General features: G+C 39.9%; 1 protein-coding gene across 2 annotated transcripts in view; it reads right to left on the bottom strand.

The window, feature by feature from the left end:
• Positions 1 to 15,276, bottom strand: part of LOC123310584 (cytosolic carboxypeptidase 2-like) — a 799,664-nt gene that overhangs the window by 525,063 nt on the left and 259,325 nt on the right. For both annotated transcript variants that reach the window (XM_044894135.1, XM_044894134.1), the window contains 2 exons: positions 12,033 to 12,179; positions 11,723 to 11,978 (listed from right to left, as the gene is read on the bottom strand). In XM_044894135.1, the coding sequence (XP_044750070.1) occupies positions 11,723 to 11,978; positions 12,033 to 12,179 (403 nt within the window). The remainder of the gene's footprint in view (positions 1 to 11,722; positions 11,979 to 12,032; positions 12,180 to 15,276) is intronic.

The raw sequence follows: 15,276 nt of genomic DNA, 5'->3' as shown, positions 1-15,276 counted from the left end.
CGGTTGATTAATTGACAGACTAATTGACCATATGACTGTCTTGAAATCGTCGTTGAAAATTCCGTGAATCCAAAGCAATATTCAAAATTCAGCACGACTGGACCACTATTGTTAGCAATGGACTTTATTTATCATCCATTTTCAGGGAGAAGTGGACTGTATAAGTTGTTTATTAGATCGGAATTTCTTGGAAAGCAGGAAGAAAGACTTTTTAATTAACAATGATATTTATTCGTTGTCAAAGTCGAATACAATCTGCCTAATTCACATTATCTCAATCTCCGTCAACATATGTCGAGATTCTTTCGCTGCATGCGTGATGGAAATATAAAATAAATGCATTTTTACAGTGACGGATCTGTGGATACGAATATAATAATTATTGATCCTTAACATCAGGTGAGCTTATTTTTCGTATCTTTCTTTCTGATTTTTCTCATAGCGTAGAGAATTTTTGATGAGTCGTTTTGTTTTTATGCATGAGATACATTTTTCTTTTTTGTCTTGAAAAATTTTATTTCCAATCTCTTTGAGTAGCAAAGTAATTATTAATTAGATTTTAAAATGTCTGACCATTCGGACTGCGATTCCGTAATGGAAGAAGACGCGCCAGAAATCGCTAATGTCGTGTCCGAACACGATATTTTGAGAGAGGAGAACGCAAGTTTGAAAGCGAGGGTGAATGAGCTAGATAGATGCGTATCTAGCTTAGTTGCTGAGATTAAAAATCTCAGGGAGAGGCTCGAGTTGCAGGAGGGAAATAAGGAAAGTCCTTACTCCAAAGCACTCAAAAAGAACATTATTTTGAAAAATGTCCAAGAAGTGACCTTACCGGTTCAAAAACAGAAGATGGAGGTATTCAAAACCCCTCAAAACAAAATTTCCCCACCCGCCAAAAGAGTGAGAAAGGATAGCTCCTCGTCCAATGAAGACTCAAACAAAAAAAGAGTCTTGGAAACCCCAGCCCAAGAGAAAATCACTCTAGTGGAGAGAAAAGAAAAAATCCCCCCAGTTACCCTGAGAGGTACGTCCGAATGGACGTCAATTTCCAACGCGTTAATGCGAAACGGCATTAATTACAGCAGAGCGACAACTGTGAAGGACGGAATTAGGGTCGTCCCACAAACCCCACAAGATCATCGAAGGATGACTGAATTCCTCCACAAAATCAACAGAGAGTTTTACACTCTCCAACGAGAGGAGGAAAAGAAAATTTACGCGGTAGTGAGATACCTACCGCTGGATGCAGATATCCCGACGATCCTTGACAACCTCAAGGATCAAGGGATCGTCGATGCTGAGGTCATAAGGATGACCTCAAATATAACAAAAAAGCCGATGCCCTTATTGCTGGTTAAAACCCAGAATAAGGGTATCTTCGAGGTGAGAAGGCTCTACAACATGAACTGTGTTGATGAACCTAAGAGAAGGATGACCGGGCCTGGACAATGTTATCGCTGTCAGCGATATGGACATGCCCAAAGTAAGTGCACTTTTCCATGGAGGTGCCTGAAATGCTCCGGTAATCACAGCTCCAAGGAGTGTACGCTTACCAGGGAGAACGAGGAGCGAAATGCTTCTTGTGTTCTCTGTGGAGAGCTAGGACATCCAGCCAGCTACAAGGGATGTAGCGAATGGAAATTGGTCACTAAAAAGGCCAAGAGATCGCCAAGATCAAACCAAACCAGCTCGAGGCCAACACAAAATACTCCGAAGCCAGCCCAAAACTCTTCGGAAGTGAAGAAACCCCAGGAAACTGCAACCAAAGCAGTCAAAGAGACGAAGAAACCAGAGAAGAAGACGGAAAAGGCAAAAACCGTCAAAAAAGCCGAAACCAGAAAAGGAATTTCTTGAATCACTGAGGAACTGGATAAGTTCACGAAAAACCTCCTCAGTACGATGATGCAGAATCTGGGGAAAGAGATTGAGAAGAAGATGCAGCAAATTATTAAGAATATTTAATGGCTGATACGACGATAAAGAACAATCTCATAATCGTCTCTTGGAACGTCGAAGGATTGAGAGCCCGCAGACCAGAATTCGAAGAACTGATTGAAGAGAAGAGACCGGATATCATAGCTCTCCAAGAAACAAGACTTAACCCCAACGTTCGGATAGCATTTCCCAATTACGATATCTACAGAAATGATAGACCTAACAGCACAGGTGGCGTTGCTATACTGGCTAGAAGGAATATGGATCACCATTTCGACCAAATATCAATGGTCAAGAAGTAGAAGCAATATCGATTATTGTGAATACCAATCGAGGACAAGTGAAGATTATTTCGACTTATAAATCACCGGATAAGGACATGCTGGAAGAGGATCTAAAAATGCTACTAGAAGGAAGACACCCGAAAATCATAATTGGTGATCTAAACTGCAAATCGCAGGAATGGAACAGTAGGGTGGAAAATACCAACGGGAGAAGACTGAAGATTTATGCTGAAAAACTTAATGCAGTTGTGATAGGACCTGATATACCGACCTACATACCAAGAGTAAATGGACTACCCGATGTACTAGACATTGTCGTAATGAAAGACATCACTGAAGAAATCAGCATAGATACAATAGAAGACGGAACTTCAGACCACAATCTCATAGAATTCATAGTGGGACATGGCCCAAGAAACGAAGAAGAGACACAAACCAAGGATCGCACAGACTGGGAGAAATATAAGAATTTACTTCAGGGGAAAATCACGGAAATTCCCCAAATAAACACCCGGGATGAATTAGATGAAGCAGTTGAAAAATTGGAAAATCAAATAAAAGAAGCCTATGAAGAAAGCACCAAGAGAATAAGGAAACCAATTCCGAAACATTCACATGGAGATACGCCAAGGGATATAAAGGAACTTATAAAAAAGAACAGAAGACTCAGGAAAATCTACAGAACAACAAAAAGAGAAGAAGACAAGAAGAAACTGAATAAGCAAAGTCAGATATTGAAAAATGCTTTAACAGAACTGCGTAATAACAGATGGCACCAGAGATTAAGGGAACTGAATACAATAGATCCGGCTTGGAAAATGCAAAAACGCTTACGACGAGAACAGACAGTTATACCTCCACTGCATGGAGCAAACGGAATGGTATATACGAGACTTGAAAAAGCCGAAGCACTTGCCGACTCAATTGAGAGAGAAGCCAGAATAAATTACAGAAATGATGATGACAATGGAGATCTAGAAGAAGAAGTGGAGGCAAACGAAGAACTGATGATGGAACCACCGGAAACCGAAATCATTCCAAAACCAGCTTCACCAACAGAAATCAAAGAGATAATAATGAAACTGAAAAACCGGAAAGCACCGGGAGAAAATAGGATAACGAATTATATGTTGAAGAAATTGCCTAGAAAAGGAATAGCAGCCTTGACGAATATAACAAACGGAGTGATGAGGACCGAATACTACCCGAAGAGATGGAAAACTGCAGAAATTATAGTTTTCAACAAGCCTCGAAAGGAACGGAAATTTCCTCAAAATTATGGACCAATCAGCCTACTATCAGCACTAGGAAAAGTCGTCGAGAGGGTTATCGCCAAAAGGCTGAATGAGGAAACAGAAATGTTGAAGATAATTCCACCCGAACAATTTGGATTTCGACGAGAACACTCGACTGAACTCCAATTACTACGGCTCATAGAATACGTCACCGAAGGAATGCAGACCAAACAGGCCACAGGATTAGTTCTGATGGATATCGAGAGAGCTTTTGATAGAGTATGGCACGAAGGCCTAATCTACAAGATGAAAATAGCAGGATATTCGACCAAGCTATGCAAGATTATAAGGAACTATCTGAGGAATAGAAACTTTTATGTGAAGATAGATGGAGCACCCTCTCAAACCAGACAATTGGAAGCGGGAGTGCCTCGAGGATCGGTACTTGGACCTCTGCTTTACGTAATATACGTTTATGATATCCCGAAGAATGCTAGAAATATGCTCACCTTGTACGCAGATGACACAGGAATAGCGTTCAGACATCGACGCCCAGAGATCATACACCGGAGACTGCAGGAAGCCATAGATGAATTACTCAAATGGTGCATCAAATGGAAAATCCAAATCAATGGAAGAAAGACTCAAGCAATATTACTGCAAAAGAGAAGATTGAGGATGGAAGAAAACCTTGAAGTTGATGGAGAAGAGGTTGAATGGAAAAATGAAGCAAAATACCTAGGAGTGACGCTTGACAGAAGACTTACATGGAAAAACCACATAAAATGTGCTGTTGATAAAACAAAAGCCGCAATGAGTAAATTTTATCCACTCATGGGCAGAAGAAGTCATATGAATAAGAACATCAAGTTGACGATGATTAAAACTATTGTGCGACCACAACTCACATATGGATCGGCGGCATGGGGCTTCGCAGCCAAGACCCACATCAAGAGAATACAGGCCACTGAGAATAAACTCCTTAGAATGGCGATGGACGTACCCTGGTTTGTTAGGAACAAACAAATCTACAAGGACTTGGAATGGGAACCAGTTACAGAATTTATGAAGAGAAAGGCGGAAAGGATATTCGACAAAGCCAAACAACATCCAAATGAGGAACTACGAAGATTAGTCGACTACGATCCAACGGAAGAAGCTAGAAGGTCAAGAACCTACCACCGAAGACCCAGAGATCAGTTAAGTATTTAAATGTAACCAAAGAAGAGCTTAACCTATAAAAGCTATAGGCAGCATACAGATATCAACACGACTATGATCGTGTGAGAGTTCAGAAACCATAAGAGTCAACCGGTTGATAGGCAAAATGCCCGGAGCCTATGAAGAAGCAGTTAAGGGTTTTTAGTGGGTCTCGAGCTCAGAGAGTGAGAATCCCCACACTGTTCCCCCTCAGCAGAGGGTGTGTTCGTCTGTTTTGCAGATTTTCCCCCTGCTACACCAAACAAAAAAAAAACAAAAATAAACAAAAAAAATACCAGATGTAATAGATATCGCGATATTGAAAAATATAACTCAAGAATTCTCTATTGAAACTTTGGAAGATGGAACCTCAAACCAAAATCCCGTGGAATTGACAATTGGAGAAGAAACAAGAGAAAAACTGCTGGAAATAAGAGAATATACCAATTGGGCTAAATACAGCCATTTAATACAATCGGAAATAACAGAAATTCCAACAATAAGCACTCCAGACGATCTGGAATGTGCGGTTGATAAACTGGAAGAGATTATATTGAAAGCTTGCGAAAAAAGCACGAGAAGAGTGAAGAGACCAGCACCAAGTCATCCGCATGGCGATACGCCTAAAGAAGTAAAAGATCTTATACAAGAAAATCGAAGACTCAGAAGAATACATAGGATGAACAAAAATGATCTTAATAGAAGGAACCTCAACCGACATAGCCAAGTTCTGAAAAATGTCCTGAAAGATCTAAGAACAAGAAGATGGAACAAAAGGGTTCAAGAACTGAACACAATCGATCATTCTGCATGGAGAATGCAAAAAAGCCTACGAGGAGAAACGACTAAAATTCCACCCCTACACGGAGAAAGGGGGATGGCTTATACCAATACTGATAAGGCAGATGCATTGGCGGACTCGATAGAACGAGAATCGAGAATAAATTACAGGATAGACGACGATAATGAAGATTTGGAAGAACTGGTTGAAGAAAATGATGAAGAAATGGATGAATTACCAGCGAATGCTGAAATAGACAAGCCAACATCGCCAAATGAAATCAGGGAAATAATTAGAAGTTTGAAGAAAAGGAAAGCTCCCGGAAGCGATAAAATAACGAATGTTATGTTAAAGAAATTACCTAGAAAAGGTATAGCCGCTCTAACAAATATTGCGAATGGAATGATGAGGAGAGAACACTACCCAGAAAAATGGAAAACAGCGGAAGTCATAGTATTCAATAAACCATTCTATGAGGATAAATGAGGAAACCGAAAATCTGAAACTAATACCACCAGAACAGTTCGGATTCAGAAGGGAGCATTCAACAGAAGAACAGTTATTAAGGCTCACAGAGTACATAACAGAGGGATTCCAAAATAAACAAGCTACAGGTCTTGTTTTACTAGACGTCGCCAGAGCATTCGACAGAGTATGGCATGAAGGATTAATATATAAGATGAGATGTGCTGGATATTCGATCAAAATATGCAAGTTGATCAGGAATTATCTCAAAAATAGAAGATTTTACGTGAAAGTGGGAGGAGAATGCTCCTCAACAAGAAATAAAGAGGCTGGAGTACCCCAAGGATCAGTACTTGGGCCACGTCTGTACAACATATACATCCATGATATTCCGAAAACTCCAAGAACCATGCTAACGTTATATGCTGACGACACAGGCATAGCAACTCGACACCGCAACCCAGAAGTAATAGAACGAGTTCTACAAGAGACGATTGACGAAACAAATGACTGGTGCATAAAGTGGAAAATCAAGCTCAATGGACAAAAGAGCCAAGCAATATTACTACAGAAGAGAAGACTGCGACCCACAACGAAACTGGATGTTGACGGCGAAGAAATCGACTGGAAAAATGAGGCCAAATATTTAGGAATAACGCTTGACAAAGGACTTACTTGGAAAAGTCATATCAAACAAGCAATCGACAAAACGAAAGCAGCGATGAATAGACTCTATCCTCTGATAGGAAGAAGAAGCCACATGTCGAAAGAGACAAATTTGAAGATAATCAAAGCCGTTGCTAGGCATCAACTGACTTATGGATCAGTTGCCTGGGGTTTCGCGGCAAAGAGCCATATCAAAAGAATTCAGGCCACTGAAAACTAGCTGCTACGATGTGCAATAGATGCACCTTGGTTTGTCAGGAATAGACAGATTTATAAGGACTTGAAATGGGAAACCATAACGGAATTCATGAACAGAAAAGCAGAGAAATTATTCGAAACAGCGAAAAACCATCCGAATCAAGAACTCAGGAGACTAGTGGACTACGACCCAGAGGAAGACAAAAGGAGAATGCGAATTTATCGAAGGAGACCAAGAGATCAATTAAAAAGAGATTAAAATAACAACAGAAACTTATTGAAAAATTCAATAAAGTGTTAATCCAATAGAGGATAAACACATAAATCCCAGCACGATAGTGTGCGAGGAGAAAACCGACCAAGAGATGAACGGTTTATAGGCAAATTCCCGGAACCAAAATTCAAGAAGCAGTTGAGGGTTTTTAGTGGGTCTCGAGCTCAGAAGAGTGAGAAACCCCACACTGTTCCCCCTCAGGAGATGAGGGTGGTTCGTCTGTCTTGCAGATTTTCCCCCTGCTACACCAAAAAAAAAGACAATTTGGGGATGTCATAAATTGTAACTAACGATTTCCTGATTTTCAAAGTAAATTCCAATAATTTCTCCCCGATATCCGAGTAAAAAGAGCTACTTCGACAAAAATTTAATTTAAAGCTCTAATAACTTTTCGAAAAGCCGTTTTATGGAAAAATTGTAAGTGGCAGTTTTTGTAGAGCAAATGGCAATGGAATCCATCCATTGGTTTGCGAACTGGAATTTTTTAACTAGAAATAAATTTTTTTCCCCTGCTATTAGTAGGGAAAATAGAAATCCTCGATGATCGACCTCTAAATAATAAGATTTTTGACTAATATTTTCACAGACGTCATTTTTCAGTGCCAGATAATAAGGGGTGTGTATCTCGAAAAAAAAGAAAGTTGATTTTTTTGAATCAGTCCAATATACATATATATATATATAAATCTATTGATGTTCAGGGAATAGACTGATAAATGGTTTATATTTAAACTCTTAATTCAACGCCTAGCTTTCGGAACTTTTTTATTTATCAGTCTATTCCCTGAACATCAATTGATTCACATATAGTAAGACTGTGATTTAATCATATATATATATATATATATATATATATATATATATATATATATATATATATATATATATATATATATATATATATATATATATATATATATATATATATATATATATATATATATATATATATATATATATATATAGGCGGTAGAGGGCAGCGGGCTGGCCCTTTTCGGAACCGTCCGGAGGAAGAGCCCGATGGGGTAAACTGTGGTGCAAGCGGCGCAGTCCCCCGAGAAGGCACCGTAAGCCCAAATTCGGAACACCCTAACGGAGAAGGAACCACTAGCTTGGTTGGGATGCATACCCTGCCCGCTGAGGTCCCTACAACACGAGAGGGGAGAGTGCGCTGGTCGGAAGAGGAGAATATCCTCATAATGCGCATTCATTTTGTTGCCCAAGAACTGCAACAAACTACTGGAAGAACATATCGCGAAATTCTTACTACCACGTGGAATGACATCCATCCGGGGAAACGATCATACCCGAACCTGCTCGCAAACAGAGTCAGATGGATCCTTCAGAATGAGAAGTTCTCTAGCGTTGAGCTGAATGACATACAAAGAAGTACAAGACCTTACGCACCAGTCGTGGAAGACGATCATCACATTATAGAAGTGACCCCACCTGTAACTGTAACGCACGTAGGAAGAATAACAAACACTCGTCAGAGCAAAATTGAGCGTATATTCAATAAAAACGTGCAAACCTACATGGGGACCTCCCCTCAAGAAAGATCAAAAATACCCAGACTAAAGGGCTCACATAATATTGTTACGAGCGTCCACAAAGTGAACGAAATACTTCAGGGCCAATTAAACAACGAGTCAACACTTCAAGAAATCATAGACTACGTATATGTTGGAGCAATATCAGTCTGTGAAGACAACAACATACAGCTCACAAATCGAAGACCATCGCCACCAAGGGAAACAGCACCACCCTGGAAAACACACCTGGAAACAAAAATTGAAACAATTAGAAAGAAAATAGGCGCACTGCATACTTACCTGCGAACTAACTCACCAACCAGAAAGCTCCTGAAAACTGTTCACCGCACAGCATCAGAGCTCCACATCAAGGCCCGCAATGAGGATTTCAGGCATAAACTGGAAGTGGCTTGCGACACCCTGAAACAGAAAGTGAAGGCATTAGGTAATCGTATTCAACGTTACAATGATAGAGTAAAGAGACATAAAAACAATCAATTATACTACAAAAACACCAAGCAATTCTTCCGCTCACTCGAGAATGATACAACAGTAGAAGATGAAACTCCAACGGCTGAGGATATGCATGCGGCCTGGGAAAAGATTTGGGGACACGAAGAGGAACATGATGATGCTGCTTTCTGGATACGGGACGCTGAAAGAGAATCAGGAATCTTTGACATGCAGGAAATACAGATGACAGGAGACGATGTAATAAAGAAGACGAACAACTGGTCTGCTCCTGGGGCCGATGGGATACATAACTATTGGTGGAAGTACTTTAGTTGCACCCATAGATTTCTTGCCGGGATATTTCAGAAGGCACTTACGAATCCATCCATCATACCGGACTCTATCACAGCTGGCGTCACACATATGATACCTAAAGGACAAACTAATAGAAATCCCAAAAACTACAGTCCAATAAAATGCCTCCCGGCCATTTACAAGATACTCACTGAGGTCCTCACACTACACATCTCGAGACACGTAGGCAAACATAATATAATGGCACGGGAACAGGGTGGCTGTCGCAAGGACGCACGAGGATGCAAGGAGTTACTCATTATAGACTCCGTAGTCACGAAACAAGCAAAAAAAAGGCAACGTAACATATCGATGGCATGGATTGATTACAAGAAAGCCTTCGACTCCATACCGCATTCGTGGCTGTTAAAGACCCTACGACTATACGGAGTATCAGAGGAAATAATCAATCTACTCGTGCACTTAATGAAGTCATGGCGAACAACACTGCTTGTGCACAGCAAACAAGGGACGCAAACAACTAAAGAATTGATCGTCAAAAGAAGCCTTTTCCAGGGAGAAAACCTCAGCACCCTCTGGTTTTGTCTTTCAATCAATTTCTTGAGCAAACTCCTGAATGACTCAAACTACGGCTATATCATAGAAAAAACGACGAACACAAAAATAACCCATCAACTTTACGTCGATGATCTGAAACTTTATGCTACAAGGAAAGATCAACTCACAAGACTGCTGAAGATTGTAGCATCCTTCACAAAGACAATCAGGATGGAAATGGGTCTTGACAAATGCGCCATACTACATGTGAATAGAGGAAAAGTTGTGGAGGGGAACAATTACTGGTACAAAATAAAGTAGTAATCCAAACACTAAGCCCAGAGGAAAAATACAAGTACTTGGGCATACAATAAGGTCTAGACATAAAAACTATAGAAGCAAAGGCCACTTTCAAGAACAAATTTTTGATAAGAATTAAAAAAAATTTGCAAAGCAAGCTAAATGCCAAAGCCATGTTTACATCAATAAATACGTGGGCGATGCCCATTTTAGGCTACTCCTTCGGAGTAATCAAATGGTCCACAGCAGATCTGAGAGCCATTGATATTCAAGTAAGGGCATTATTAACGAAGCATGGAATACACCATCCTCATGCTTCTGTAAACAGGCTATACATTCCTAGAAAAGACGGAGGAAGAGGGCTACAAAACATCGAAACAACACACCACAAGGCACTGACGGAAATGAGACAATACTTCCTCAAGAAGAACACACCTTTCCTCAAAACAAGTGCTAAGGTAGACGAAGGCATCACACCCCTAAACCTTGCCTCCACTAATCAACCAGCTGAACCCTCCACGCTTATAAGTTTGTCCGAGGAATGGCATGGCAAGGCACTCCACGGCAGGTATCCAACCATCCTAAGGCGCAGAACAATCAATAAAGAAAAATCAGTTACTTACCTCAAAAGTGGATACCTCTTTCCGGAAACGGAGGGAAGACTGGCAGCCATTCAGGATCAGGTGATCCCCAGCAGAGCCTATCTGAAAAATATTGCGGGTAAAAATATATACACTGACAGATGCAGAAAATGCTCACATGCGACTGAAACCATACAGCACGTGACATCCTCCTGTCCAGTACTTGCGCCCAGGGAATACACGGATCGACACAATGCTATGGCAAAGGTTTACCACCAAGCAATTGCCATCAAAACAGGACTGATGAAGAACTCCAAAAAAATCCATAAATACTCACCTAAAGAACTACTTGAGAATCATGAGGTGAAGTTGTATTGGGACACCCCACTTGTCACTGACAGACGTATTCTGCACAATAGGCCTGATATCGTCATTTTCGAGAAAACGGAGAAGAAAATCACTCTAATCGACATCACCATCCCAGCGGACGATAATGCTGAGAGGGCATACACTGAAAAGATAACAAAATATCATGATCTGGCCTTTGAACTCAAAGAAATACATAAACTTACCAGCACTGTGATTCTTCTACTTATAATCACAACGAATGGTCTTGTTGAGGAGCACCTGGTGGAAAACACTACCCGCCTTGGACTGGAGGAGAGGTTAATCAGCGATGCGCAACGAGAAATCATATTGTGGACAACACGAATAGTACGTGGATTCTTAACCAGTAAATGAGGATGCCTTGGTCAGTTTGACCCTCAATAATATTGTATTGTATTGTAGGAAAAACAGTAATACACAAATACATAGATGTGCGGAGCGGTCCCCCGACTATTATCCCGGGAGGAGGGGGGTGGATTCTGTGCAACACCACAGTTTTCCGATATACATAATATCTCTATTGTAAATTATAAACTCTCTGTCAAAATAAATATTAATTGAAATAATATTTGAACTCACCCTAACTTCATCTTCCTCCGGTGGGCTAGTGATGGTCAAGTAATCAACGTTATTCCCTGCAAGGCTTTTGCATAATAAACGCAAAGTTGTGAATGAAGATCTGACGGGATGATTAGAAAGCTGCCACAGGTAATTTTGAAGATTCGTGTAGGTGTAAGGATAACAGCTAGCGAAATACACTGTATCTCCATCATGAGGAAAGCTAACAGTGAACGTGAGGGTGTAAGTAATCTGCTGGTCTTCGCCTCCTTCCGTTCTAGGAAAAAAAAACTGAAAATACACCATGATGTGGAAATTGGTACTCACTCACACATTGTCGTTGCAAAAATATGTTATTTGATCTCCACATCGGCGCCAACCGACAGAATGAAGCTGGGAGTCTTTTTCTGAGTACATTAGAGGTCTAAGGCCGGCGTTGTACAGACTTCCATCCTTCGTGAAATTGACTATAGAGAACCTGGAGTTTTGAAAAATCAGATTGTTTTCACATCCTTAATTATATATATGAAGCTCAAAGCTTTTTACATATATTGAAAGCCCTAATAGTCAGAGAGCTGGCAACGAAAATTGGCAAGAGTATTGTAATGGCTCATAATTAAATATGAGATAGTTTAGGTGTTGTGCATTAGTCAGCACCCACTCTTAGTGGTGGAACACTTAGCGGCGACGCGCTTTGATGTAGGTATATAAAATTACAACATACTCTACAAGTTTTTTGTAATAATTGAAAACTGTCACTAAACGAGTTTATAGTATGAAAAACTTGAGAAAGTGGTCAATCCTCATTTTTTTTTGAAACGCGGTGGGTCAGGACACCACATAAATTGCTGCCATAACGATGTCGTTCCAAGAAATTTGTGATGGCTGAAAATGCATTTACTGCTCAATTATAACATATTATTTAAGAGTAAAATAGTCAGGCCGCAAATCAATGGAACAGAGGTTGTCTGCAGCACAGCCCCTTCAAACACAAGAGTTAAGAGGGCTGTGTCTGCAGTCAACCAAAGTGCGGATATTGTCATTTGACATAAATCGAAGAGCGTCGCCGCCAGATGTTCCACTACCTTGTTATGTATGGATCTTAATATTAAGGTAGTATTTAATAAGAGGCTGATTCACTTGAAGCTTTTTAATTACTTCCACATCGGATGATTTTTTATTGACAACTGTCATTTCTGATCTTAACAGGTTTGATCCAAATATAAATACATTACAAACCTGACCTTGAGAGTGGGTGCTTCTGATTCATGTACACTCTCAACACTAACTCATATTTTTATGAGCCATTACAAAACTCTTGCCGATATTCGTCCCCAGCTCTAGGACTTTAAGTTGTGAATGCGGGGAACCAGAGTAAACCATAAATCATCTGGTTAATCATTTTCACATTTATACATTTCAATCGAATAAGAGTACTAAAAGACTTCTATTTCACGATAATAAGTCTTTTAGTACTCTTATTCGATTGAATTATTCGCTCACACAATGGGTATTCTATGTATGTCTAAGTTTATGAATTTCAGGATAGTTTTAGGGCTGTACATCAAGTTTCCGAATCTCTTTTGAATTGTGTACTCATTAAGGTCAATCTGACATATTAAATCTATACGATATAATAAAGCGGGGCTATATTATTCTGTTCTGTAAGTTGATGGTTGGCCTTCTGATTTGTCCCGACCTTCTCCAACTTTTCGATTCTTATGTTCCGCCGAGAAAAACTAGAAATAGTAATTTATTACATTCAAGGACATATAAATTCAATTATTCCCGTTATTCACCAGTCCCTAGAATCGGCAGTAATGTAAATGTTGTTGCATCGGCTGGCTTAGACTTTTTCAACAGTTCTTTTCCTGTTTTGAGGAGAGAGATATGCCTCGCTATTGTCGGTTGATGATTATTTATTCTAGTTTGTGGTTTTGGTGTTTATTGACCCTTTCAGACCAATAGTACACTATAGTGTACATTTTATTTATTTATTTATTTATTCACAAGGGGATACAAACAGGTACACAAACCCACTAATGTATCCTCAGATAGAACGAACAAAATTACAGAGATTATAAGTACATAGATCAATTCGATACAAGATTACCAACTTAACTAATGATCATGAGTACAACTGACAAAAATCAACAAAAAAAAACAAAAAAAAAGAGAAAAAAAAGCGAGAAACCCAGAATACCCCAAAAATGGCAACTACGTACAATTCTTTTTTAAAATCTTTCGGACCTATTCCAGAGACACAAAAAAATTACCAACTTGACCACTAAATATGTTGCTGGTCCGAGATATCCGACATAGAGGCGAGTGCTGAGCCGTGTATGTGTACCTAAAGGGTACCATAAAAAGCTCACATGCAGGCTCTGAGAGACCTCTGGGGAACATTGAAGCACAAGCCACCAAGAATATCTGGGAAGTTTATTGTTCAAGATCTTAAATGCAAACAGTGCCTCGGAGACCATACGTATGCTCGACAATGATAGCATTCCGAAATGCTCGCGCGCCAAAAAAATAGTCTCCATCAGGTATGACAAATTTCGTTTTGAAAGCAAGAAATCTTATAAATCTGTTTTGAATACTCTCAAGGCGATTGATGTTATTTTTTTGCCTAGGATTCCACACGACACTTGCAAAGTTTAGTCTGCTCAGCACAAATGCACTTAAAAGGACCTTAATTGGTGTGACAGTTACGAATGCACTACATTTCCTAGTTATATACCCTAACATTCTGGAGGACAAATTAACAACAGATTCGACATGGAGATCAAAAATTAGTTTGGGATCGAAGATGACTCCCAAGTCTCGAACAGAACTTGAAGATTCAAGCGGTTCTTCATGTATATAATATGTTCGCATTATGGGATTGTGCTCGGGATTGTGGCTTCTCGTGAACGTCATTGATCTACATTTGGAGATATTAAGGATTAATCCATTCTCGTCACAGAAGGCAACAAGACGGTTTAAGTCACCTTGCAAACGCTCACAATCCTGATCGTTGAACACGGAAATGAAGAACTTTAAATCATCAGCGAACATTAAAAATTTACAATAATGAAAGCAGGTAGCAATCTTATTTATGTAGATTAAAAAAAGTAAAGGTCCTAGATGCGATCCCTGGGGCACGCCTGAAGTGGTCATAAATAGTCCAGAAACAAATCCCAGAACCGAAACGAATTGAGAACGGTTTCTAATATAGGACTCAAACCATCTGAGCAGATTACCTGCCACACCGACCTCAGCCAAACGACTCAATAGTATATTATGACTAATTTCGTCAAAGGCTTTACTGAAGTCTGTGTAAATAGTGTCAACTTGAATCCTACTGTCCTTCCGACTAAGAGACGAACGGTTTATAGGCAAATGCCCGGAACCAAAATTCAAGAAGCAGTTAAGGGTTTTTAGTGGGTCTCGAGCTCAGAAGAGTGAGAAACCCCACACTTTTTTCCCCTCAGGAGAGGGTGGTTCGTCTGATTTGCAGATTTTCCCCCTGCTACACCAAAAAAAACAAAAACTACTGTCCATACAACCATGCACATACTCGGTGAAAACGAAAA

The sequence above is a fragment of the Coccinella septempunctata genome, chromosome 3, assembly GCF_907165205.1.
Source record: "Coccinella septempunctata chromosome 3, icCocSept1.1, whole genome shotgun sequence".
Classification (NCBI taxonomy): domain Eukaryota; kingdom Metazoa; phylum Arthropoda; class Insecta; order Coleoptera; family Coccinellidae; genus Coccinella; species Coccinella septempunctata.
Note: the sequence above shows the minus strand (reverse complement) of the source record. Positions and strands in the feature narration are given on the sequence as shown.